General features: G+C 49.8%; 2 protein-coding genes across 2 annotated transcripts; both read left to right on the forward strand.

The window, feature by feature from the left end:
- The first annotated feature begins 1,823 nt into the window (after positions 1 to 1,823).
- LOC123107072 (beta-1,3-galactosyltransferase pvg3-like) lies at positions 1,824 to 3,079 on the forward strand. Its single transcript, XM_044529079.1, has one exon. The coding sequence runs from the start codon at positions 1,980 to 1,982 to the stop codon at positions 2,937 to 2,939; it is 960 nt and encodes a 319-aa protein (XP_044385014.1). The 5' UTR covers positions 1,824 to 1,979; the 3' UTR covers positions 2,940 to 3,079.
- Positions 3,080 to 25,413: 22,334 nt separating this feature from the next.
- LOC123101349 (uncharacterized) lies at positions 25,414 to 26,391 on the forward strand (the record flags this gene model as incomplete). Its single annotated transcript, XM_044522842.1, has 1 exon — positions 25,414 to 26,391. A coding segment is annotated over one exon (591 nt), but the record flags the coding sequence as incomplete, so codon positions are not given.
- Between the last annotated feature and the right edge of the window lie 126 nt (positions 26,392 to 26,517).

Here is a 26,517-nt window from a genome sequence, read left to right on the forward strand (position 1 = left end):
TCCTCCGGTATTCAGGAGTTGCATAATCTCATAGTCATAGGAACATGTATAAATTATGGAGAAAGCAATAGCAGTAAACTAAACGGTCATCGTGCTAAGCTAACAGATGGGTCAAGTCAACCATGTCATTCTCTAATGATGTGATCCCGTTCATCAAATGATAACTCTTTGTCCATGGCTAGGAAACTTAACCATCTTTGATTAACGAGCTAGTCAAGTAGAGGCATACTAGTGACACTCTGTTTGTCTATGTATTCACACATGTACTAAGTTTCCGGTTAATACAATTCTAGCATGAATAATAAACATTTATCATGATATAAGGAAATATAAATAACAACTTTAGTATTGCCTCTAGGGTATATTTCCTTCAAGCGGAACCCCCCGGGAAGTATATGGGCCTTATTGGGCCTTAGTGGAATAGAGGAGAGGAAGGCCAAGGAGGAGGGCGCGCCCCCTAGCCCAATCCGAATTGGATGGGGGGGGGGGCTCCTTCCTTCTCTCCTACTCCTACTAGGGAAAGGGGGGGATCCTACTCCCGGTGGGAGTAGGACTCCTCCTAGGCGCGCCATAGAGAGGGTCGGCCCTCCCCTCCTCCACTCCTTTATATACGGGAAGGGGGACACCCCATAGGCAAACAAGTTGATCTCTTAGCCGTGTGCGGTGCCACCCTCCACAGATTTCCACGTTGGTTATATCGTTGTAGTGCTTAGGCAAAGTCCTGGGTTGGTAACTTCATCATCACCGTCATCATGCTACGTGCTGACGAAGCTCTCCCCCACACTCAGCTGGATCTAGAGTTCGTGGGACGTCACCGAGCTGAACGTGCGCAGATCGCGGAGGTGTCGTACCTTCGGTGCTAGGATCGGTCGGATCATGAAGACGTACGACTACATCAACCGCGTTGTCATAACGCTTCTACTTACGGTCTACGAGGGTACGTAGACAACACTCTCCCCTCTCGTTGCTATGCATCACCTAGATGGATCTGACGTGTGCGTACCAATTTTTTTGAAATTACTGCGTTCCCCAACATATAGTAGGAGCCGGAGAAGAAGGACGGCGAGGACGATGATCCGGATGATACAGTCGGCGATGCGAAGAAGAAGGGTAGAGGAGAAAGTTTCAACATGCGGGAAGACGAGTTGTGCGATTCTTTGGATGCTAAGATGTTGACCTTGAATGTGAACTCTTTGAATGCCTACGCAAGAATGATCATGTAATTAGTCCGCTAACAGATGTTCTAGCGGCAGAAAGATCGGTTGGCGGCGCCGGACAATGAGGACGCGACATGGGCGGTCTATGCGGCAGCGACGACACCACCTTGACCAGGGAGCAGACTGCTGGGATTGCCATCCGGTGGGCAGAAGATTGCACGGACTGCGGACTGATGTTTTTTTGGATTCAGACATGTAAAAACTAAGGACACATGTCTTTTTTTAGTTGTGATCGGCATACAATCTGGCGCGTTGTGCGGATCGGAGTTTATTTGAATTTGAAATTGCTCTTTACTTGCGGACATATATAGGATAGGGTTGGATGACGACCTTCTGTATTTGTGTCCGCAGACTAATCTTCTGTCCACGGACAGATGCGGGAGAAAATTTACAGATAGATTCCCTTATTTTAATAGTACAACAAAAGACACGCACAGCTTGCGTGTTATTGAAGAAAAAAAATCCTAGTTTCCTAGGTCAAGTAGCATTGTCCTGTAAGAACCTAGGGGTGGGAGTAGCAGATATTTCCCCCAAGTAGTAGTAGTAGCCAAAAAAAAAGTCAGAACACGGATAGCCCGTCATCTGAGCTACCATTACCAGGCGCGAGCTAAGGTCGACTTTGAGCCAACAGGAAGCAAATCCCAAGGTCATACCTCCACACTCTACGCAAAGGCAGTAGACGGACGGTGCGTTCAGGAGGCAGAAACCTACGCCACACCTCTGCATATAGTACGCACACAGCGCGCAAAAACCAACTCCACCATGAATCCGCACCACAGGAAGGTTCACTTGCCGGTGCCATCTTTCGCCACAGCGACGCTGCTCCTGCTTCCCCTCGCGCTCCTCGCCGCCGTGCTCGTCGCCGTCTACCACAACGAGTTCGCCCTGCAGTCCTATCTGGCCCGCCCCGCCTGCCCGAGCAACGCCAGCGACACCAGCCTCACGGGGCGGCACGTCGCCGTGCGGGTGGCCCCGGATTTCCGGCTGCTCATCGGCGTGCTGACGCTCCCGGGCCTGTACGAGCGGCGGCACCTGATGCGCACGGTGTACGCGCTCCAGCAGCCGAACCTGACGGCGCACGTCGACGTCCGGTTCGTCTTCTGCCGGCTGGCCTCGGAGGAGCAGCGCGTGCTGGTGGCGCTGGAGGCGATGCAGCACGGCGACGTGGTGGAGCTGGACTGCCCGGAGAACATGGACAACGGCAAGACGCACGCCTACCTCTCCAGCGTCCCGGCGCTCTTCGGCGACCGGGCGTACGACTTCGTGATGAAGACCGACGACGACACCTTCCTCCGCCTGCCGCAGCTGGTGGAGTCCCTGAACCGGGCGCCCAGGGAGGACCTGTACTACGGGTGCATGGTGCCCTGCGACGTGGTCCGCGCGCAGGAGAACGAGTACATGTCCGGCATGGGGTATGTCATCTCGTGGGACCTCGTGGAGTGGATCGTGGCGGCCGCGGAGCAGATCAGGAACCACACGGTCGGGCCGGAGGACAGGCTGGTCTCCACGTGGTTCAGAGGTGCCGGGAAGGGCAAGAACCGGGTGGACACGAAGCCGGCCATGTACGGCTTTCCGGATCGCGCGGACCATTGCGCGCACGAGCTCGTGCACGACACCATCGCCGTGCACAAGCTCAAGAACAACGGGAGGTGGGCGACGACGCTCAAGTACTTCAACTTCACCGCGGGGCTCCAGCCGTCCAAGTTCACGAGCATGGATTGATGACTGGGTTTTTTCTTTTCTTTTTTTGCGGGGTTGATCTCGTATTGTATTTTGATTGTATTATTATTAGTACGGAAATTCACAAGGGCACACGAATGCGGGGGCAATCAGCTGCCAAGCCCTGCCGCCCGCTTGAGTTATCTCGTGATTGGCAAAGTAGTTGAATCCCACATGAGTGACAGTAAAAAAGAAAAATCCCTTACAATGTTTTAAGTTTTAACGTTAAACTTACTTTTTTGCATCTAAAAATGCTAAGTTTTAACAAGTTTTGGAGATTAATTTTAAGCATTTTTTCTGTCAGTCGGATAGCCTCAAAATAATTATTTTTTGTGGATGGCTTGTACTAAGTTTCAACACTGAAACTTAACCTGATTTTCAAAAATCATCCAAATATATCTAAAAAATATCTTATTTTAAAGTGCCGGTCATGTTAGTGTCTCCGTTCGGTGTGACTCTTGTATACATATCTCTTATTCTGGTTCCCACTGATGTGTTATGTTTTTTCAACACAGTACAGACGCGGATGCTCAACATACGTGTGTACACTTACCTTTATAAACACACGCACGCCCACTATGTCTCTATGAGCACGTTGAGAAACTGAGCCGGCACATTATCTTAAGATTGACAAAATCGTCACAGACGTCTTCGTAGTCGACGGGAATGTTTCCTCCCACTAAATGCTCATCGCCGAAAAATCTAAAATAAATTAAAAAATACAAGCACCAGTGGCAAATCTGTGACTTAAACTCTAATGGGCCTAGAATACCATTGTCCTTATAAGCCTTCAATCACAAGTTTGTTCGCACTCACATGTTATGTCTAATGGACGCTTTACTATGGAGTATGCCTACTCCTAACGTCTCAGTCCGTACGTGGTTCGTTCGTTGGTTCGCTCGCTCGCTACTTCCTTTCGATCTCCTCCATCCCGCCTCCCACCGATTTTTTTTCCATCCCTATGAAAACCGGTGGAGAAAACCCCCCAAAAAATTAGGTGGTCAAACAAGTAACCAACGCACAATCAGGTCCAAGCAAACCCTAACTCCAGCCCCTTCTCACGCATCCCACAGCCCACCCCTTTGCCACTGCTCCTCGGCTTCGGCCCTCCATGCGCCGCGCCGCCGCCCCACCCACCCTGCATGCCCCTCCTCACCACCACGCGGAATTGCACGCCGACCTCCATGCTCATCTAGATGGTCTTGAGACGGACGTGCATCCTAGACTTGCCGATCTCGATGCGGGATTGCACACCATCCTCTCCCACCGTGAGCAAGCGTGGCTGCACGATGTGGGCATCGGATTGGACGGCCTTGACGCTAATCAGATTCTCCTCCAATTGGGATTGCATGCGCAGCTGCACCTATGACACACCCTTACGCGCGGCTGCAAGTACGCCGCCGGCGCAGGTACATGTTTTTCTTGATCCCGCACACAAGAATACGATGTGGAGAAGGCTACTGGATCTGTTCCATTCATTGCTAGCTAGCTTTCGATCGGGTGGAAACGAATATAGAACCGCCTCGGCTAATCAATTTCCATTGGTTCTTTTGTCTAATAGGAAAACGTATCAGTTGTGCCATATGGGATGACGGAACGCCGGCCTGCACGCAAGCGTTGGACAGGCGCACCCAGAGTAGCGAGTGTTGCACGTTGGCCTCTGAAGATTCGCGGTGCACTACAGGCAGCATTGCAAATTCCGCGTGCATTGCAAATTCAGAGTATGTCCTTTGTTTTCTCACTTTCATGGAGATAAAGTCCTTTGTGTTGTCCATGTATAAATTGCTAGCTGCATGTATAGGATACATATCTACAATATGATGCAAAAAGAATTACCTGGAGTTACGACACATGTGTAAGAATGTGAACGTTGTAAATATGTTATAATTTATTTGTAGTACCTGACTTCTTCTCGGTGATTTATGAATAATGTTCACCACTACAGACTAGAACATAATTATAATTTTTGTGTAGCTAATAAAGTGGTTCTATAGATGCACTACAAAACATGATGATTATTGTGGAAAGAAACATACGCCGCCATGATTTCTGTATGCTCTTATAATTCCACCAGCAATACCAATTACAGTTATACACAACTTAATCATTCAAGCATTGCTATGTCTTCTGCAAGGCCCTAATCATCCTATTTTTTCATAAAAGTAACTACTGCATTCTTTGTCTATTTTCCTGAACCTACTGTTCTTTTAATAATCTGTGTTGTAGCGCTAATTTATTACATAGGTAAGGTCGGCAAGAGTTGTGGGCTTTGTATATGCTAAATTATATGTTATGTTTTTTTCTATGAATGCAAAACTCTCTCCGGTGTAATAAATATGCCCATGTTATTTTGCGCTAAACAAATTATGTAAACCTAGACTTTGTTTGTACGGGTAAGCTTATAACTTTTTTATGTACTAATGTCAATATTTTCTTTCATCATGTATGGTGATATGCCAAGCAAACATATTAGAATATTTGGCTTAATGGTTGTTTATTATTTTTTACATTAGAAAGAATTATGCAGTGTAATTATCGTGGGAAAGGCCCGCATGCAATTCCGCTTGGAGGCCGGCAATGTTGGGCAATAAGCCACGGCGAGCCCGGGACGCGGTGTGCGTGTGCGTGCATGCGGTGGTCGCGTCGGGTTCGGCCGTGGCAGGGCTCGGCGCGTGCGTGCGTGACCGAGCGTAGGTGTGTGTGTGTGTGTGTGCATGAGCTAGCGTGTGTGTGCACGGGGTCACGCGAGTTAGTTACCGATGGTCCAGGGGAGGCGACCGCATCGGGCGCGCGAGGAGGCCGCGGCGATCGTGTGCGTGCGCGATGCGCGGGCGCGAGCCGGAGCGCGCGGGGCATGGCGAGTGGGGGGGAGCGAGTGCGTGTGGGCGAGGCCTGGCATGTCAGTGCTCGCGGGTATAAATCCCCCTCACCTATGTGTACCTTGTTGACACGTCGAGTTCGTGCTCGAGGGAAAGAAAAGGGCGTTCGTGCGCCGGAAAAATTCATGTGTCCACTGCCTCGTCTGATCTTCTTCTTCCACCTCCTTCTGTTGTCTGAGCGCAGAGAGCGAGGGAGGTGGAGAGAGAGAGAGAGAGAGAGCTAGGATTTAGTAGGAGCGGCAACGACAATTGGCATGAGAGCTTCAGGTTCGGGAGCTCGCCGGCGGCAATGGCGATCGTGCCACACGGCGGTGGCACGGGCTGATCGGTGTCGATGCCGATGCCGATGCTCACGCCGGACAACTACACGTCGTGGGCGATCAAAGCGCAGGCGATCCTTGACGCCCACACTCTATGGGAGGTGGTGGCTCCGGCCGACGCGGCGGTGAACGGGAAGAAGTGCAAGACGGCGTGCCCGATGATCCTCGGCGGGCTGCCGGAGGATGTGCTGCTGCAGGTGGCAGCGAAGCTGACCGCCAGGGAGGTATGGGACTCCTTGAAGGTGAGATTCGGCGGCGCCGATCGGGTGCGCGCGACGAGGCGGGTGATGTTGCACGGGGAGGTTGATCGCCTGAAGATGGCGGACGCGAGGCACTGGATGCGTACGCTGGGAGGCTGGCGGGCTTGATGACGCGGTTCGCGAATCTCAGGGAGACCCTGTGCGATGCGGAGCTTGTGAAGAAGCTCCTGGACACGGTGCCCGATCGGCTGTTCCCCGTCGTCGCCGGCATTGAGCAATTCTGCAACCTCGACGAGAAGACATTAGAAAAGGCGCTCGGGCGGCTGCGCGCATTTGATGAGCGGGTTCGGCGCCGGGGACAAGACGGCGGCGAGCGTGGCGGCGATCAGCTGCTGCTGACCATGGGGCAGTGGCGAGTGCGGGAGCGGCAGTAGGGAGTAGCTCGCGACGACGATGATGGGCGGAGCACGACGTCGGGCAACGGCGGGAACCGACGCGGGTGCTGCTACAAGTACGGCGAGCGCGACCACTTCAAGCGCGACTGCCCGCAGCTGCGGAGGGAGCCGGCGGCAGAGCACGCGATGATGGCGGAGTTAGCATCGAAGACGGCGGCCTCCTCTAGGTCGTGGCTTTGGGGGAGAAGTGTTGGGCAATAAGCCACGGCGAGCTCGGGACGCGGTGTGCGTGTGCGTGCGCGTGATGGTCGCGTCGGGTTCGGCCATGACAGGGCTTGGGCGCGTGCGTGCGTGACCGAGCGTAGGTGTGTGTGTGTGCGCGCGTGATCTAGCGTGTGTGTGCACGGGGCCACGCGGGTTAGTCAGCGAGGGTCCAGGGGAGGCGACCGCGTCGGGCGCGCGAGGAGGCCGCGGCGATCATGTGCGTGCACGAGCCAGAGCGCGCGGGGCATGGCGAGTGGGAGAGCGAGTGCGTGTGGGTGAGGCTTGGCATGTTAGTGCTCGCGGGTATAAATCCCCCTCACCTATGTGGAGCTCGTTGACACGTCGAGTTCGTGCTCGAGGGAAAGAAAAGGGCGTTCGTGCGCCGGAAAAACTCATGTGTCCACTGCCTCGTCTGATCTTCTTCTTCCTCCTTCTGTCGTCTGAGCGCAGCGAGCGAGCGAGGTGTAGTGAGAGAGAGGTAGAGCTAGGGTTTAGCAGGAGCGGCAACGACAGGCGAGTCCAAGCTGCACACCCGTCTCTTGCCCCTCCTCGTCTATAATTCTAAATATACGTGTGTTTAATAACACACATGTATAACACACATGTTCTCAGACAGTATCGTATTATGCGCAGATTTTAAAGTATCCTTCCAGATTTTGACTCGTGAACCAGCAAAGAAAAGTTCAAGTTATGTAGAACTCAAAAAAGAGGCCAGTTTCTTCCAAGCAGATAAAGCTGCATATCTATCCTTTTAAGATCTGGGTAAAAAGGTGTATGTTCAAAGTAGATAGGATGCTGAGCAGAGGATGGCCCTGTGATGAAGTCTGCTCCTTTTGCGACAAAACCATTGAAAGTGCTGCCTGCCTCACCCTATCTCCTTTTGCGAGCTCGAGTCTACCAACCTGGAGATGATGAGAATATAAGGTTAGGAATCAAACATCAAGAAATGATGGAAGTAAGTTGTGGTCATGGCCAATTCCAAAGATACCAAGCACCTAGCCACAAATGCTATGTATGTTGCCTCGCACTTATGGAAGGAAAGAACCGTAGGATGTTTGAGGGAAAATATGCTAATGCCATGGTGGTATCCGAGTTGATGAACGAAGATATCTGCCTCCTGAACGACGTGACGATTTTTTTTGTCAGTTGCACAACAAACGCTTTGCTTATTGATTTAATATTTCTGTTTTTTCCTCCTGCTAGCTAAATGTGCAAATATAAACCGACTTTATATATTGCTTATTTATTTAAAATTCTCAACAAAAGTGTGCAAACCACAAATCAAACCACTTCACATGGGATTAATAGAGCGAGGGGCAGGGAGATTACCTGAACACTGTACTTGATAACGATGCCGACGAGCGTTTCCATCCTGTACGCGGCAAGCTTGTCCATCCTGTACGCCTCGTCTCGTGCTCGTGCATCGCTGCCTCTCCACCACGCTACCCTCCAGTCTCGCCGCAAGCTCCTTCAACCTCGTCCGCATGCGGGAATGCGCGGCTGCTGCCTCCTCTGCCAGCTCCTTCGGCCTCGTGCCCAGGAGGAAGACACACGTTGCTGCCTCCACTTCCAGGGGGCCGCCCTATTCCCATCTATCAGCTTCGTCGGCCTCATCCCCAAGTGGAAGACGCGACCTGTTGCCTCCTCCGTCCGCGCGTCGTCGTTCGCCATGGCCGGCATCTGAGGGTAGGGGAGGTCGGCCTGGAGGTCTCATCCTATGCACAAGGCGGCGGGCAGCCGGAGCTCGGTGGATCGGATATGGCGAGGGGCGATGGGAGGAGGAAGAGCCTGGAGAGGTCGAGACAGAGCTGAGTGAGGTAGTAGCAGACTAGCTAGGAGCTAGCTGGTTTTTTTTCCTGAGGTAAGTAGCAACGCTGGTTCAGTGTTCGTGAAGTCATTTCCTTTACTTTTCTACTATGGACGCTTCGGTGGATGATCGGCCGAGAGAGAAAGATACCAGAAAAGCGCTCAAACTAGAGCCTTTTTCGTTGAAGACAGACAATACTTAATTTTTGTTTTTTATATTATATCGTATTTCATCATCTTATTTAGCTTAAAATTAGCTATGTGTCGTTACAAGCTGAGTACATGCCATTTTCTATTACTCGACTTTGAACTTTACTTTGTTTGAGCTCGCTTGATTTTAAGTTTAAATTGAGCTAGACCAACTCGTTCGAGCTCGACTCGTTTGCGACCTGACTGGACAGGACTGAAAATTCACCCATTTTGATAATAACACACGTATAATTGTCCGTCTTTTCTTATGTGTATTTGGCAATATTTTACAATTTATTTCTATGTCTCACATTTTCTAGACATTCATAATGAACCCACTTAACCCTAAGACGTGGTTGTTGAGTCCGAGAACTCACCGACATACATACACTTTAAACAAATTGCATTTTCATTAAGTGCAGAATGTCAAAAAATTATGCTATCCTTTTAGTACACATTGAATTTGTCATGCACTGTGTTTGCATATGGGACGTCGAGAAAGTGCTACCTCCTTTTTAGGTCCTGCGCGTATCTCCGGGGTTGGTAATTTTACTACTGTAATATGAATTATACATGAAAAACGTTGTACCTTTAAAAATAGAACATTTGAAGTTTCTGATGATATAATCTTTTTAAAATATAACTTGCATTATGTTGAAAAAAATATCATTGATCTAGGGATACATGTGGGCCTAATAAACTGGAAAGGGGGTAGTATTATAATAACAAGTATTCATAGCAATAAAATTATAAGTCACATGTAACGTCCACATGTTGAATTGTAGTTTATTTGATCGGCACTTTCTCTATATATAGTTTTGTCAGCCCGTGGCAACGCACGGGCATTCTACTAGTACAAATAATTGTCTAGATTATGAGGCATATACATGATCTATTGGGTTTACCATACGGCGCTTAAAATATTAAGAAATCTATAGATGAGCGCATCACTTTTCCTGATTACTCTCCTCGTCTAGAAATATTTGTCATCAAAATAAATAAAAAGGATATATCTAGACATATTTTAATTTTAGATATATCTTTTTTATCCATTTTAATGACAAGTATTTTCGGACGGAGGGAGTACTATTTATTTACCTTTCTCTATTGGTTACCATTTTACATTGTAACTTCATATTGTTAAATATCTTTAATATGAATTTAGACAACACAGTCTAGAATAAAAATAACCGATTATTGGTGTGGCTGCGCATGGCTGTCAATTTTAAATTTAGTTTCATTTCACATTGGTATTTATTACTAATTTTAACATATATTTGGAACTGCTTTCTGACACTAATTTCTTCAATTTTCCAGAAACCACTAGTTAAGTGCATTCACGTTTATATACCTAGAAGTGATTTGTTCAAGGAGGTTGGTAAAGTATATATGCAACTATATATGCAAAAAAAAAGTATGCACTGTGATGACTTCATGTGTTCTGCGTAATGATATTTGGGGGAGACAAAAATATCAGTGCATGTACACGTACGTATACATGCGCGCGCGCGAGCGCACACAGAGAGAGCTGCGTCATGCATGCCCCAATGTTTGGAAGACATTTATTTTGTTTGCAAGAAATTTTTTAATCTATTCATCTTCAAACATGACAGTACAACAAATATTAGAAATAATAGAAATTACAACCAGATCCGTAGACCACCTAGCGACGACTACAAGCACTGAAGCGAGCCGAAGGTGCGCCGCCATCATCGCCCCTTCATCGCCGGAGTCGGACACAACTTATTGTAATAGACAGTCGGGAAGTCGTCGTGCTAAGGCCCCGTAGGACCAGCGCACCAGAACAGCAACCGCCGCAGATGAAGAATAATGTAGATCGGAAGGATCCAATCCGAAGACACATGAACGTAGACGAACAACGACGAGATTCGAGCAAATCCACAAAAGATAGATCCGCCGGAGACACATCCGCACGCCCACCAACGGTGCTAGACGCACCGCCGAAATGGGGGCTAGGCGGGGAGGCCTTTATTCCATCTTCAGAAAGCCGCCGCCGTCTCGTCTTCCTAAATAGGACACAAACCCTAGCAAAACTGAACGAAACGACAAAAACGGAGCCCTCCCGCCGGCCCTTGCCGAGATCCACCGCGCCCCCATGGCCGTAGGGCCACCAGAGAGGAGGCGGACCTACGGCGGCGCCGGCGGGAGGCAAAAACCCTAGATTTTTGTGGAGGAGGAGGTGGCGATGGCGCCCCAGTTTGGAAGACATTTCAATTCCATGCACTTTCTAAGAATGGTTGAGCACTTGTAAAATTACATGAACATTAGTAAAATACATAAACATTTTTTGAAATTGCACGAACGTGTTTCTCAAAAATATGTGAACGCTTTTGTTTTCAAAATTACACGAACACTTAAAAGCAAGTACACAACTTTTTAAAGACGTGAAAATTGTTTATATTGTACAAACATTTCTGCAAGATGTTTGAATAATTTTCAAATTTATTGAATATATTTTAAAGGTGCAAACAGTTCTTAAAATTACACGAATTTTTTTATGAGGACATTTTTATTTTCATATACGCAATAGTTGACTCTATTCTTAAGTTGATTGTAATTTTAATAAAAAAAATCTAAGTAAAAATACATGAATGTTTTACGAAATACAATTTGAACACAATTTATTTCCCCTATTTTGAATGTGGTTCAAAAGTGTATATAAAATTCAATATATATACAAAACAAAAAATAAATTGCTGGCTTTCTATCCACGAGCAGCTCACGTCTCGCTTTCCTCTAACCTCGCAGACTCATGGTTCTAGCTTCATGCCATCTTCTCATAATTGTTTTCGATTATGAGAATGCTTTTCACCCTTCCGGAGCAATTCATGAGCCTTTTCAGTTTGATTCTCCGGAGCCAATCATCTCAGAAGTATTCATTCCAGCTTTCAGCTCTCGTTCTCCAAATCTTACCGGTGCATCGCTCAAGTATTCGTTAATTAGTTCATGATCTCTTCGTTCTCTTGTATCTAAATTCCCTCAAGTATCGTCATTCGTTCTCTAATTCTTCCCAGTGTTTCTTTATCTTTTCTTTGTTCATTTTCAATACTTACGGTGGTTCGTTCAAGATTTCTTTTCCTTCATTATCATATCAATCCATTCGTTGTTTCAATCCTACCGGTGGTTCGTTCAAGACCTTTTCAAGATCACCCTATATCTCTCCTGAACCCTTTATACGAGAATAAGTAGTATGCCAAATCCATTGCTTGTCATCAATTTAAATTGGTGAAGGATAAGCATACTGTAATTCTTACTCTTGTTTCATCCAAGTGATTAATTCCTTATTCCGGAGGCTCATCAAATTTTCGATTTAAATTGTTTCATCTTTTCTTTTTCCGGAGTCCCATGTTTTCCGCATTATATCATCACGAAGATCCATCTAAATCATTGCAAGGCTTCAATCTTATTCTTTTCATCCTTCAATTCTTTTGGATCATTCTTTTATTACTGGAGTTCTTCATGGAGGCTCTACATGATGGTTGATCAAGGATTCAATTTCTTCTCAAAGTGTTCATTGAGGTTCTTTTCAGAGGAGTTCAAGCATTCTGCATCTTGCATCCCAAAGTGTAATTCCTTCTATCTTATCTTTTGAGGTGGTTGAGGTGGTGTTATGTCATTCTTGATAATTTCCCTTCGTGTTTCATGATTCACAAGTTATCAGGAATGAGGTATTTTAAATCCATTAATCTCTTCGTTAGAGTTGTCTTGTGTCATATTTCACCTAAAGCCTTCCCTAAGGAATGTTGCTATTGTGGTGCTTATCAATGATTCAAGTTATCTCTCTATCTTCTTGGTGGAAGAAGTTTTCATCTCTTCTTTATTCCCGATCAATCATTGTTTTCCGTTAGTGGTAGAATTTCACCTTAGTTTTGAGATGTTCTCCATAAGCCCACTACAAGCTTACTCTTTTCGTTGTTGGTTTTCTAACAACTCCGTTATAACCCTCTTGGAAGGGTGCCTTCCAAGATCATTTGTGGCAGAAGTTGTCATTTTCTTCTCAATTCTTTCTTTTCCAACGATCCAACTTCTATTCTTTCTTTCCGGAGACATTGTGATGTTGTTCTTTTCACCCATCATCTCGTTTTGTCAAAGATCATGTTCTTTTCGTGCTTATCCTTTTAACCGGAGTGTTGTGTCTATCATTCCTCTTTTAACCAGACTCTCATCCAAGTGCATTCATTTTGCCAAGCTCATATTCTTTACCTTCCATTTCTAACCGGAGTGTTGTCGTAATTGATCCTTATCGCTCCTTGTACATCTCGTTTCTACCGGAGTGCTTGCATGTACTTCTTGTCCATTGCAACCCTTTTTCTTATGTCTTTCAACCTACAAGGTTCTAGTAATGTTCTTTGTTCCTCTTTTCTAACGGAGTGTTTTCAACTTTGTTCATCTCCGTTGTATTCTTCTTTCCAATTGTTTAACCTCGCAAGGTTCTTTGGTTTCACTCATTGGTCTAAGAAGCAACTTTGTTTTACCTCTTCCTCTTCCGTTTTCTATCCGGTGCCATCCTAGATCTCGGGACGAGATCCTCTCGTAGTGGTGGAGTGTTGTAACGCCCCGAGACCGATGCTCAAGAAGACTTCCATGTGTTTCGGGTTTCGCCGTGTGTTTCATTTTTGCCTGCCCTTTTATTTTTGCATTGCATCATGTCATCATGCCATCATCTCATAAATCTTTTGCAACTCAACTAAATAAATGGCATGTGTCAGTGTCAAAACCGGCGGATCTCGGGTAGGGGGTCCCGAACTGTGCGTCTAGGCCGGATGGTAACAGGAGGCAAGGGACACGAAGTTTTACCCAGGTTCGGGCCCTCTCGATGGAGGTAAAACCCTACGTCCTGCTTGATTAATATTGATGATATGGGTAGTACAAGAGGAGATCTACCACGAGATCAGAGAGGCTAAACCCTAGAAGCTAGCCTATGGTATGATTGTCTGTTGTCCTACGGACTAAAACCCTCCGGTTTATATAGACACCGGAGAGGGTTAGGGTTACACAAAGTCGGTTACAATGGTAGGAGATCTACATATCCGTATCGCCAATCTTGCCTTCCACACCAAGGAAAGTCCCTTCCGGACATGGGAAGAAGTCTTAAATCTTGTATCTTCATAGTCCAAGAGTCCGGCTGAAGGTATAGTCCGGCTATCCGAACACCCCCTAATCCAGGATTCCCTCAATAGCCCGTGAACCAGGCTTCAATGACGACGAGTCCGGCGCGCATATTGTCTTCGACATTGCAAGGCGGGTTCCTCCTCCAAGTACTTCATAGAAGATTTTGAACACAAAGATAGTGTCCGGCTCTGCAAAATAAGTTTCCACATATTGCCATAGAGAGAATAATATTTACACAAATCTAATCTGCTGATGTATTCCATAGTGTGACACACCACGGCCAAGCCTTTATCCGAGTCGTTTCATTATCCCACCTCAGCGCGTCATGCGAGGCGGTTTCCTTGGAACGTCTTGTTAAAGCAGAGATCGTGTCCCCTTATTCCGGGATTCTCATCAATACGGGCGTGGGTAACCCAACCGCGCCATTGATTACGACGCTTGGAGATAAGCGAGTTTTACCAGGCTGGCAGGGACACGTAGTTGCGTCCACCCATATAAGGGGATAAGGATCCACCTTTTCACCTACGCCTTCTTCCTCCCTTGCTTATCCATTCTCGCACACTCGAGCTCCAGCGCCCAAGTCCGCACTTCCCACCTCAACCTTCTCCAGCCATGTCCGGAGCGGGAGGCAAGTGGATGGTCTCCTCCGTCACGGAGGGACACATCAAAAAACTGAGAAAGGCCGGATACTTGTCTAACGACATCGCGTACCGGCTTCCCGAAAAGGGGCAGCTCCTCCCCACCCCAAGGCCCCATGAGAGGGTAGTGTTCCTTCCCCACTTCCTCCGCGGACTGGGCTTTCCGATCCATCCATTCGTCCGAGGACTCATGTTCTACTACGGCCTGGATTTCCATGATCTGGCCCCGAACTTCATCCTCAACATCTCGGCGTTTATCGTCGTGTGCGAGGCTTTCCTCTGCATCCGCCCCCATTTCGGCCTATGGCTCAAGACTTTCAACGTCAAGCCGAAGGTGGTGCGCGGCAACCAGGCGGAGTGCGGAGGCGCCATGGTGGGCAAGATGCCCAACGTCTTATGGCTCGAGGGCTCCTTTGTGGAGACCCTGAAGGGGTGGCAATCGGGGTGGTTTTACATCACCGAGCCATGCGACCCTGAGTAGGTCGCAGCCCCCGAGTTCCAGTCCGGACCCCCAACGCGGCTCACGTCCTGGAAAGAGACGGGCCTGTCGTGGGGCAACAAAGGAGAGGTGACTGGACTGCAAACGTGCATCCAAACCCTGGTGGACAAGCAGCTCAAGCTTGTCAATGTAGTCCAGGTTATGCTCATCCGCCTGATCCTCCCGTGTCAACAACGGGCCTTCAATCCGTGGGAGTTCAACCTGGCGCAGCACCAAACTCTGAGCAGGCTCTTCGACACTACGTACGAAGATGCCTGGAAGGTGCTTTTCAAGGGCGCCGAGGCTCCTGCATCCGCCACTGAGGATCGCGGATTCGGTGCGCAGCGTCACGCTAGCGCGGTAAGTTGTTTGTACCTTTCACAGGGTATTAGTTTTCCATAGTTTAACTCAATGTGGGATCTAAGCTCCCTTGCCTTTGACAGAGTTGGAAGGCAAAGTCCGGACAGATCGACTGTCCGGCTCCCTTGCCCGAAGACCCAGCTGATGCCCGCTTGGCGAAGCTGCTGGTTCCGGCACCCTATGTGGTGCCGGAGAAGAAGGGCACAGGGACTCAAAAGAGTGCCCGGCGCCAGGAGGTGTCGGGTTCATCACCCAACGGCTCCGAGGCGCATTCCTCCCATGAAGACGAGGAGGAAGAAGAAGAGACCTCTCCCCCTGCAGCAGGAGGAGAGAAGAAAAGGAAGGCCGCCCTCTCTGGGGAGGCTGGAGGGTCCAAGAAGGGGAGAACCCTTCCCCCGGACTACTCCACCGACGCCGACGACGGCGGAGAAGAGTGGTCGCTCAGGGCCAAGCCCCTAGCGAAATCGTAAGTATCCGGATACCAGAGTAACTCATAGTATTCCTTTATTGCACAACTTTCCCTTATGTCGAATATGATTATGCAGCCCACCCAAAGACTGGCTTGATGCATCGTCGAGCGGTTCACTGGACTCGTCGGATGTGAATTAGCTTCCGACAGGTTCCAAGCCGGGAGGAGGTAGTCCTGGAGGCGCCGCAAGGTGACCTCCTAGACTCCAGGAGTAAAGGGGATAAAACCCCCCAGGGCTCCAAGTCCGGTTCTAGGCCAGACACCGCTCCGGAACCTTCAAAGGTTCCAGAGTCCGGCGAGGGACCTCCTTCCAAGAGGAGCAAGCCTACTGTGCCGGTGACCCCCGTCCAACCGGAGGCGCCAGACAATCTGTTAGAGGCGCTCCAAGGAGCCTCCATCGACGAGGAGCACCGCACCATTATGAGTGCGGTGGTCCAGAAGGTTCAGTCCGCCAAGAGCGGACTGACTGAAGCTTGTACTAGCCTTTTAACAGGCTTTGAGGTAAGTAAAGAATGTGTAAATAATATTACTGCATAGATAGTAGCCCCTGATGCTCTGTTTGGCGTTCGGGAAGAAAAGCCAAATAGAGGATCAAATAAAATTCGCAGGAGTCTAACAAAAAGGAGTCAATATGCGTATGCAGGCTTCTCTGCTTGCGTCCGCTGCACTGACTGCGGAAGTGGAAACGCTAAAGCAGAACCTCGAGCGGTCCGAGCAAGAGCTCAGGCGTGCCAAGAAGCAGCTCGAGGACAATGAAGGTAAGAAATACCTTGTTTAAATATATATAAAAAGGTGCAATTGCAAAAAATGATAGGATTATCGTGGCTATTGTAGGGGCCACGTCTGAGGTGGCGACCCTTAAGCAAGCGCTGGTCGAGGCCGAGAAGAGGGCGGCCACGGAGCGCACCGAGCGGGAGAAGTACGAGGCCTAGGTTGGCAAGGTGCAGCAAGAGCTCCAGGTTCTCATGAAAAAACATGAGAGTTTGGATCTTGACTCAAAGACGCGAGCGTCCGAGCTCGCGGCGGCTTTTGAAAATGCCAAGTCTGCCAAGGCTGAATCCCAGAAGACCCTCCAGGAGTTGGATGAGGTGAAGAAGATAGCGGCAGGTAAGGCATTCTTTATGCAAAGCAAACACATAAACGTGAGTTACTTGTTACTTACCCGAATCCGGAGCTCTCCAGGAGCGTTCGCAGATCTTCCCCGGAGTGTGTCCGATGCCGCCGCATTCTATCGAGCCGAGGAGGGCAGCTCGACAGAGAAGGTGTTTTAGTCTCAGTATGCTGAGGCCGGACACCCCGTGCCCCTGAGCGACCAGCTGAAGCAACTGGTCGAGCTCCAAAAGGCGGCCGAACAGGCTATGAAGGGCTTCATTGTTCGGCTGTGGCCTAGAGAGGCTCTGCCTGGGAGCTATTACGAGCTAGTGCGGCGGCTAGTGGAGGCCTGTCCAAGGCTCAAAGTCATCAAGCGCTCCGTCTGCATTGAAGGTGCCCGTAGGGCCCTTGCCCGTGCTAAGGTGCACTGGGGCAAGCTGGATGCTGAGAAGCTTGTTAAGGACGGGCCATCGCCGGGGAAAGAGCATTGCAAGCCCGAGAATTATTATAAGGATGTTCTGAAGGGTGCCTGCCTTGTGGCGGATGAATGTTCTAGAGATGTAATTTTTGAGTGAAACTTGCTCGTTTTGTCCAGTGCGCTGAAAACTTGTTCATATGCGCTAAGCAATGCTGTTGGAATTTAAAATATTACCTTATGTGCGGCTGTTTATCAATTCTGAGAGATGGCGAGTCGTCGGCTTCTGCCCCCGTGCCGCTAGTGTTTGGGTGTTCGGGGATAAACCTGAGCGCTCTTTTTTCTATGTTTGGGTCCTTCGAGGGAGGCGCTCAGCCCAACGAACAAGGCAATCAGAATATAATGCGTGAACACTCTCACTTAGGCATAGAATTCTATAATTTTAAATTTCGGCGAAGCCCCTAGTATTCGGAAGACCGAGTTTGGGGCGCTATCCACGCCTTGGCCGGACAGAGCCGACTCCTCGCTCTAAGCGACATAAGTCTTTAGGGACTCGAAAAACCTCTCGAACAGCGACCAGCTCTCGCTTCATCACGACAGTCAGTTTTAGCTTTCTCCACTGGGCTGCTTGACCCAGCTCAACTGGGGCACAATCGTAGTGGTTCTCCTAGTGCTACCTTAGCCGATATAGCAGAATGTAAGGCACCAAAACATAGGAGCCGGGCAAACCAAACTATTGACTCAAGACATGATTCGGAGCCGATGCATATAATGCTATAAGTTCGGGGTGCCGCACTTGTTAAAGTGTTCGGACTTCTCACACCATATTGAGGGGTACTAAAGCCCCTGGCGTATTTTGGTCGTACCAAAGTGTACGGGTGCAACATGTTGTTAAGGAACATATATTAAAAAAAAGAGTAATGCAAAAATAGACAAAAGCTATGCATTGTTTATTAAAAAGGGTTGCGATCAAAGCAGAACGATACAAATAATGCGATAAGCAAAAGGTTGGACTATTTAACATGTCCGTTCCAGGGGCAGGCTGCGGAATGGTATGCAAAACAGTTATACTGCTCGTGATAGAGACCGCTTGGGAGTTCCGTAATGCGGCGTGGCTTGTCTGCTTCCCTGGTTCTTGCATCGTTTGTGCGGCAATTGAACTGCCGAACAGGCCTTCCAAAGAATGGAGTCCTAAAAGTAAGATTAAATTAAAAAATCGGCAGCCCCTGGTGCGGTTTAAGCCATGTTTCGGGCGTGCCGTGATGGTGCCCCTCCCCCTGTACCCATGGTATTTCTAGAGCGTAGTTATGTATGCGAAGCACTGGCGTCGCCTTTTTGCGAGGGCTGGGGTTGGGCCGCATTGCTACGCCTGCTCGGATCGTGCCAGGCGGTCTTGTTGTAGGTTACTCCGGGCGCGCTTGACGGTGTCCGGTCGTTTAATGGCCGGACTGGAGAACTGCCTGGAGAGGCTGCTTTGTACTTCCGCTGCAAGGGCCGTCGTGTGCTCCTCCGTTTGGAGGGAGCGTTCGGTGTTTCCATTGATCGCAATTAGTCCTCGAGGGCCTGGCATTTTGAGCTTAAGGTATGCGTAGTGCAATACCGCATTGAACTTGGCGAATGCGGTTCGCCCGAGCAGTGCGTGATAGCCACTGCGGAATGGGACTATGTCGAAGATTAACTCCTCGCTTCAGAAATTATCCGGAGATCCCAAGACCACTTCAAGTGTGACTGAGCCTGTACAATTGGCCTCTACACCTGGTATTACGCCTTTAAAGGTCGTTTTGGTGGGCTTAATCCTCGAGGGATCTATGCCCATTTTCTGCACTGTATCCTGGTAAAGCAGGTTCAGCCTGCTGCCGCCGTCCATAAGGACTCTAGTGAGATGAAATCTGTCAATAATTGGGTCTAGAACCAATGTGGCGAATCCTCCATGACGGATGCTAGTGGGGTGGTCCCTTCGCTCAAAGATGATCGGACAGGAGGACCATGGGTTGAACTTTGGGGCGACTGGCTCTACCGCGTATACGTCCCTTAACGCGCGCTCCCGCTCCCTCTTGGGGACGTGGGTTGCGTATATCATGTTCACCGTCCACACTTGTGGGGGAAAACCCTTCTGTCCACTGTTGTTCGGCGGCCGGGGCTCTTCATCGTCGTCGCTATGCAGCCCCTTGTCTTCGTTTTCGGCATTTAACTTGCCTGCCTGCTTGAACACCCAACAATCCCTGTTGGTGTGATTGGTCGGCTTTTCGGGGGTGCCATGTATCTGGCACAAGCGGTCGAGTATTCGGTCCAAACTGGACAGGCCCCTAGGATTCCTTTTGAATGGCTTTTTCCGCTGACCAGATTTAGAGCCTCTGAATCCGGCATTAACTGCCGCATCCTCAGCATTGTCGCCGTTAATGCGGCGCTTCTGCTTGTTGTGACGCGGCCTGCCACTACTGTCCCTGGTATCCGAATTACCAGGGTTCTTGGTCATATTGTTGCTATGAGCAAGCCAGCTGTCTTCTCCCGCGCAAAAGCGGGTCATGAGTGTCGTGAGTGCTGCCATAGACTTCGGCTTTGCCGGTCCAAGGTGCCGGGCAAGCCACTCATCACGGATATTGTGCTTGAAGGCTGCTAGGGCCTCAGTGTCCGGACAGTCGACTATTTGATTTTTCTTTGTTAGGAACCGTGTCCAGAATTGTCTGGCCGATTCCTCTGGCTGCTGAATTACGTGACTTAGGTCATCGGCGTCTGGGGGTCGCATATAAGTGCCCTGGAAATTGTCGAGGAATGCGGCTTCCAGGTCCTCCCAACAACTGATTGATCCTGTTGAAGGAAATATGCCCTAGAGGCAATAATAAAGTTATTATTTATTTCCTTATATCATGATAAATGTTTATTATTCATGCTAGAATTGTATTAACCGGAAACATAATACATGTGTGAATACATAGACAAACAGAGTGTCACTAGTATGCCTCTACTTGACTAGCTCGTTAATCGAAGATGGTTATGTTTCCTAACCATAAACAAAAGAGTTGTTATTTGATTAACGGGATCACATCATTAGAAGAATGATGTGATTGACATGACCCATTCCATTAGCTTAGCACCCGATCGTTTAGTACGTTGCTATTGCTTTCTTCATGACTTATACATGTTCCTATGACTATGAGATTATGCAACTCCCGTTTGCCGGAGGAACACTTTGTGTGCTACCAAACGTCACAACGTAATTGGGTGATTATAAAGAAGCTCTACAGGTGTCTCCAAAGGTACATATTGGATTGGCGTATTTTGAGATTAGGATTTGTCACTCCGATTGTCGGAGAGGTATCTCTGGGCCCTCTCGGTAATGCACATCACTTAAGCCTTGCAAGCATTGCAACTAATGAGTTAGTTGCAGGATGATGTATTAAGAAACGAGTAAAGAGACTTGCTGGTAACGAGATTGAACTAGGTATTGAGATACCGACGATCGAATCTCGGGAAAGTAACCTACTGATGACAAAGGGAACAACGTATGTTGTTATGCGGTCTGACCGATAAAGATCTTCGTAGAATATGTGGGAGCCAATATGAGCATCCAGGTTCCGATATTGGTTATTGACCGGAGACGTGTCTCGGTCATGCCTACATTATTCTTGAACCCGTAGGGTCCGCACGCTTAAGGTTTCGATGACAGTTATATTATGAGTTTATGAGTTTTGATGTACCGAATGAGTTCGGAGTCCCGGATGAGATCGGGGACATGACGAGGAGTCTCGAAATGGCCGAGACGTAAAGATCGATATATTGGACGACTATATTCGGACATCGGAAAGGTTCCGAGTAATTCGGGTATTTTTTGGAGTACCGGAGAGTTACAGGAATACGTATTGGGCCTTATTGGGCCATACGGGAAAGAAGGAAAAGGGCCTCAAGGGTGGCCGCACCCCTCCCCTTAGTCTGGTCCGAATTGGACTAGGGAAGGGGGGCGCCCCCTTCCTTCCTTCTCCTTTTCCCTTCCTCTTTTCCTATTCCATATGGGAGGTGGAATCCTACTAGGACTAGGGAGTCCTAGTAGGACTCCACACCTGGCGCGCCTCTCCTAGGGCTGTCCTCCTCCCCCCTTGCTCCTTTAATACGGGGGCAGGGGGGCACCTCTAGACACACAAGTTGATCCACGCGATCATATTCTTAGCCGTGTGCGGTGCCCCCTTCCATCATAATCTTCGATAATATTGTAGCGGTGCTTAGGCGAAGCCCTGCAACGGTAGTACATCAAGATCGTCACCACGCCGTCGTGCTGACGGAACTCTTCCCCGACATTTTGCTGGATCGGAGTCCGGGGATCGTCATCGAGCTGAACGTGTGCTAGAACTCGGAGGTGCCGTAGTTTCGGTGCTTGATCGGTCGGGCCGTGAAGACGTACGACTACATCAACCGCGTTGTGCTAACGCTTCCGCTGTCGGTCTACAAGGGTACGTAGATCACACTCTCCCCTCTCGTTGCTATGCATCACCATGATCTTGCGTGTGCGTAGGATTTTTTTTTTGAAATTACTATGTTCCCCAACACCTATTGGCAAGCTGTTAAGCCAATGCCGAGCTGGTCCTTTAAGCTTGAGTGGGAGGCATTTGATGGCGTGGAAATCATCGCCGCAGGCCATGTGGATGTGAAGGAGATACTCCTCGATCCATACCACAGGATTGTTGTGCCATCATATGATTCAATGTTTACGGGTTTGAAACCCTCGGGGATTTGATGATCCATTATTTCGTCTATGAAGCATAGTGGGTGTGCGGCGCCTCTGTATTGGGCTATATCACGACGTAGCTCCAATGAGCTTTATCTACTGTGTTCGGCCCTGCCGAATTTGTGGCCGGAGTGACGGTTACCGTCTCGAGTTGTGGGGCACCCACGCGATCCATAGATCGATCTTGTTTGCCTTCCCTTGTCCTCCAACATATCTCACAGGTCTGGCGCATTTTCCCGTGCCTTGGTACGGGGTGCGGCTTGAGTGGAGGGCCGAGAGGCCTCTCTGTCACGGCCACGAGGTGGTCGATCGGCCGTATCGAGTGCTGGTGATGTAGGTTTAAGTGCTTCCTCCTCTAATCGGGGTAGCAACCTGCGCTTTGCGTAGCTCGTGGAGGGGCGTTCGAGTTTATACTCTTCGGCCGCAAGGACTTCAGTCCATCTGTCGACTAGCAAATCTTGATCAGCTCTAAGTTGTTGCTGTTTTTTCTTGAGGCTTCTTGTCGTGGCCATAAGCCTGCGTTGAAAACGCTCTTACTCAACGGGATCCTCTGGCACGACGAATTCGTCGTCGTCGAGGCTTGCCTCGTCTTCGGAGGGAAGCATATGATTATCGCCCTCGACCTCTCTGTCTGCCGCTCTCTCATGAGGGCTGGTTTCTCCATCCTCCTGTGCTAAATCTTGCTAGAGGGGGTTTTCTTCGGCACTTTCCGGAGTATTATTATCTCCCGTGCTGGAGTCACCGTATTTGTTTTGGCGGGATTTTGAGCGGCGCCGCTGACGCTGGCGCTTAGGCTGTTTCTTGGAGGGGTCATCCTCCGTTGTTCCATCGCCATCTCCTTCTTTTGGGGTGTCCACCATGTATATGTCATATGACGAGGTGGCTTTCCAGAGCCCAATAGGCGCTGGTTCTTCATCGTCTCCATCATCGGCGTCCATATCATCGATGTCTTCGGAGTCGAAGTCGAGCATGTCGGTTAAATCATCGACAGTGGCTACAAAGTGGGTGGTGGGGGGGCTTTGAATTTCTTCATCGTCCGTATCCCAGCCTTGCTGACTGTAGTCCGGCCAGGGCTCTCCTGATAAAGAGAGAGACTTCAGTGTCTTCAGAATATCGCCGAAAGGCGAGTGCTGAAAGATGTCTGCGGTAGTAAACTCCATGATCGGCGCCCAATCGGATTCGATCGGCAGGGGCGCGGAGGGTTCAGAGTCCCGAGAGGAGTCCGGCTCCTTGGAGTCACGAGTCTCCCGGAGTGCGGGGCTGGTGTTCGGCTCGATCGCCGTTGGGATTGCAGCCCCCGAGGCGGCGTCCAACCGCCCATCCCCGGTCGGCGCAGTTGGCTCCGAATTAAGGGTCGAAGCTGATGCGGGTGCGGCCTCCATGGCACTGTTCGGCGGCAGAGCTAGATCATGCTCGTCGTGACAGTGCGGCGCACTCGGCAGTGGCTCGAATCCGTCGAAGATCAAATCCCCGCGGATGTCAGCCGTGTAGTTTAAACTTCCAAATCTGACCTGACGGCCAGGGGCGTAGCTTTCGATCTGCTCCAGATGGCCAAGTGAATTGGCCCGCAGTGCGAAGCCGCCGAAGACGAAGATCTGTCTGGGGAGGAAGGTCTCACCCTGGACTGCATGGCCATTGATGATCGTAGGAGCCATCAGGCCTGACGGCGACGACATAGAGGAACTCTCAATGAAAGCACCAATGTCGGTGTCAAAACCGGCGGATCTCGGGTAGGGGGTCCCGAACTGTGCGTCTAGGCCGGATGGTAACAGGAGGCAAGGGACACGAAGTTTTACCCAGGTTCGGGCCCTCTCGATGGAGGTAAAACCCTACGTCCTGCTTGATTAATATTGATGATATGGGTAGTACAAGAGTAGATCCACCACGAGATCAGAGAGGCTAAACCCTAGAAGCTAGCCTATGGTATGATTGTCTGTTGTCCTACGGACTAAAACCCTCCGGTTTATATAGACACCGGAGAGGGTTAGGGTTACACAAAGTCGGTTACAATGGTAGGAGATCTACATATCCGTATAGCCAAGCTTGCCTTCCACGCCAAGAAAATTCCCTTTAGGACACGGGACGAAGTCTTCAATCTTGTATCTTCATAGTCCAGGAGTCCGGCTGAAGGTATAGTCCGGCTCTCTGAACACCCACTAATCTAGGACTCCCTCAGCATGGATCTTTGATCCATTTAAACCGAGGGAATTCACATGGTGATTCTCTTTACAACATATCCTCTCGATATTTAGAGAGCTATAGTAAATATTCCAATTATTTGGATTTACCGCAAACACACTTGCAAAATATTCCAATGCCTTTGTTATCTTAATTCTTGTTCTCCAACATGGCCATATATTTCTTTCATCATATTTCGGAGCTCCACCAAAAATCCGAACATTTTTGGACACCTCTATTTCCTAGCCCTTGTTCAAACCATTTGAATTAAATTCAAATGACTTTGAATTAAATCCTTGCAATCATGCCTCTCCTATTTTTCTTGGAACCAGCGCATTTTTGCGAGTCCGAGAATATTATCTACATGCGCTAATTCTTTCCCTAACCCCTCCCTCTTTCTTTTCTTCTCCATTTTTGTTTTCTGCTTCGAAATAAGGGAGAGAGAGGAGAGAGCCCAGCAGGCCGGCCTCCAGGGCCCATCCCTAGTCCCAGCCGCGCCCCTGCCTAATCCCTAGGCCAACTGCACCTGGGCCGCCCGACTTCCCTCACCAGGCCCACCTAATCCTAACCCTAGGACGACTCTCCTCCAATCGTTCTCTCCCTCATCCTCTCCCTTCGCGCCGCCAGGGAGCCCGACTCCCCCATCTCCCTCGCAGCCTCGCTCTCTCCCGATCCTCTCTTCTCCCCTGCCCGCGCCGCCAGAGAGGAGCGGTCTCTCGCCCCACCCATGCACGCAGGAGCCCCCGCGCTCGATCCCCGTCATCGCCAGCGCACCTCGCCTCCCCGTCCCCGCATGGCTCCATCCTCGCCGCCTGCAAGCTCTGTCCAGCGAGCGCCGTGGCGTTCCTCGTGTTCATGGCCTCCTCCTTCCTCCGGCGCCTCAAGCTCCATGTGCCCGATCCATGGCCTCCCCTTCCTCTCGTCGCATTTTCTCTCCCTGACGTCCCATCTCGCAGGGCCGCCGCCGTCGTCTTCGGCAGGAGCAGGAGCTTCCTTGGCCGCCAGCCCGCAGTACCAGGACGACCCCTCCCGCCATCGCGACTTCGCGTCCCGGCCTTCTCGCTGCTGCTACCTCCTTCGCCTCAACCCGCCGGAGATCGCGCGTGCCGCTGCAAGTCCCTCGATCGTGCCGGCCACTAGAGCTGTTGCTGGCCGATGCCTCCGACGTGTGCCTGAGTCTCCTCGAGCACCTCCCTGCCTTGTACGGCTGTCGCATCGTCATGCTCCAGCGCCGTCTCGAGCTCTTCATCCTCGACCTCCATGCCGTCCCGGAGTCTCTCGTCGCCGCTGCAAGGTCCAGCCTCTGGCCGTCGTCGCCACCATTGCTTCCTGACCTCTTCATAGCACGCGTGCCGCAGCTGCCTGGCGCTGTTAACGTCAAGACGGTGGTCACAATAACCGTGGGTGCCAAGTTCCTCTTCCGAAATCATCAAGTGCACGAGGACCTCGGTCCCGAGAACGACTACCACACCGGAACGCCAAGTACATGGATACGCCGAGCTTCTCTCCGAATGTGTGTACGACTACCATAGCGCCGAAGACCTTGGATGCTCGAAGAGTACCGAACGAAACGCCAAGTACCACTATCACCGAGTACGACTACTTCCACGATGATACGAGAACAACTACCATCGACCCTCGAAGCCTCCATGGAGGTCAAGTCCCTCGCCGTGATCCCGAACATCTATGGAAAATTGGCAACTAAGAACGTGAACGACTACCGCCGCCAAGATAACGAGTACCTCTACCGTCATCATGTACCCCTACTTCCACTACCGAACGTCCCGAGAACGTCTACTTCCCCTACACCGCTTTGAACTTGAACCCCTCCGATAACGCACGTTTCGAAGGTATAACCCCGAGATGACCGTCCGAGAATGTTTGCATATGTTGTATGAGATGCACCCGTTGTCTGCACCATGTCCGAGTTGTCACTTGCTCGGTCCTCCTCTTTTGCCGCTAAGCCGTGGGGACCCGGTATCCGGGAGCACCCCACCATCCTTGCATGACACGCTCCCGTCACTTTTCCTTTTGCACCGGTATCC

Source organism: Triticum aestivum, chromosome 5A (assembly GCF_018294505.1).
Source record: "Triticum aestivum cultivar Chinese Spring chromosome 5A, IWGSC CS RefSeq v2.1, whole genome shotgun sequence".
NCBI lineage: Eukaryota > Viridiplantae > Streptophyta > Magnoliopsida > Poales > Poaceae > Triticum > Triticum aestivum.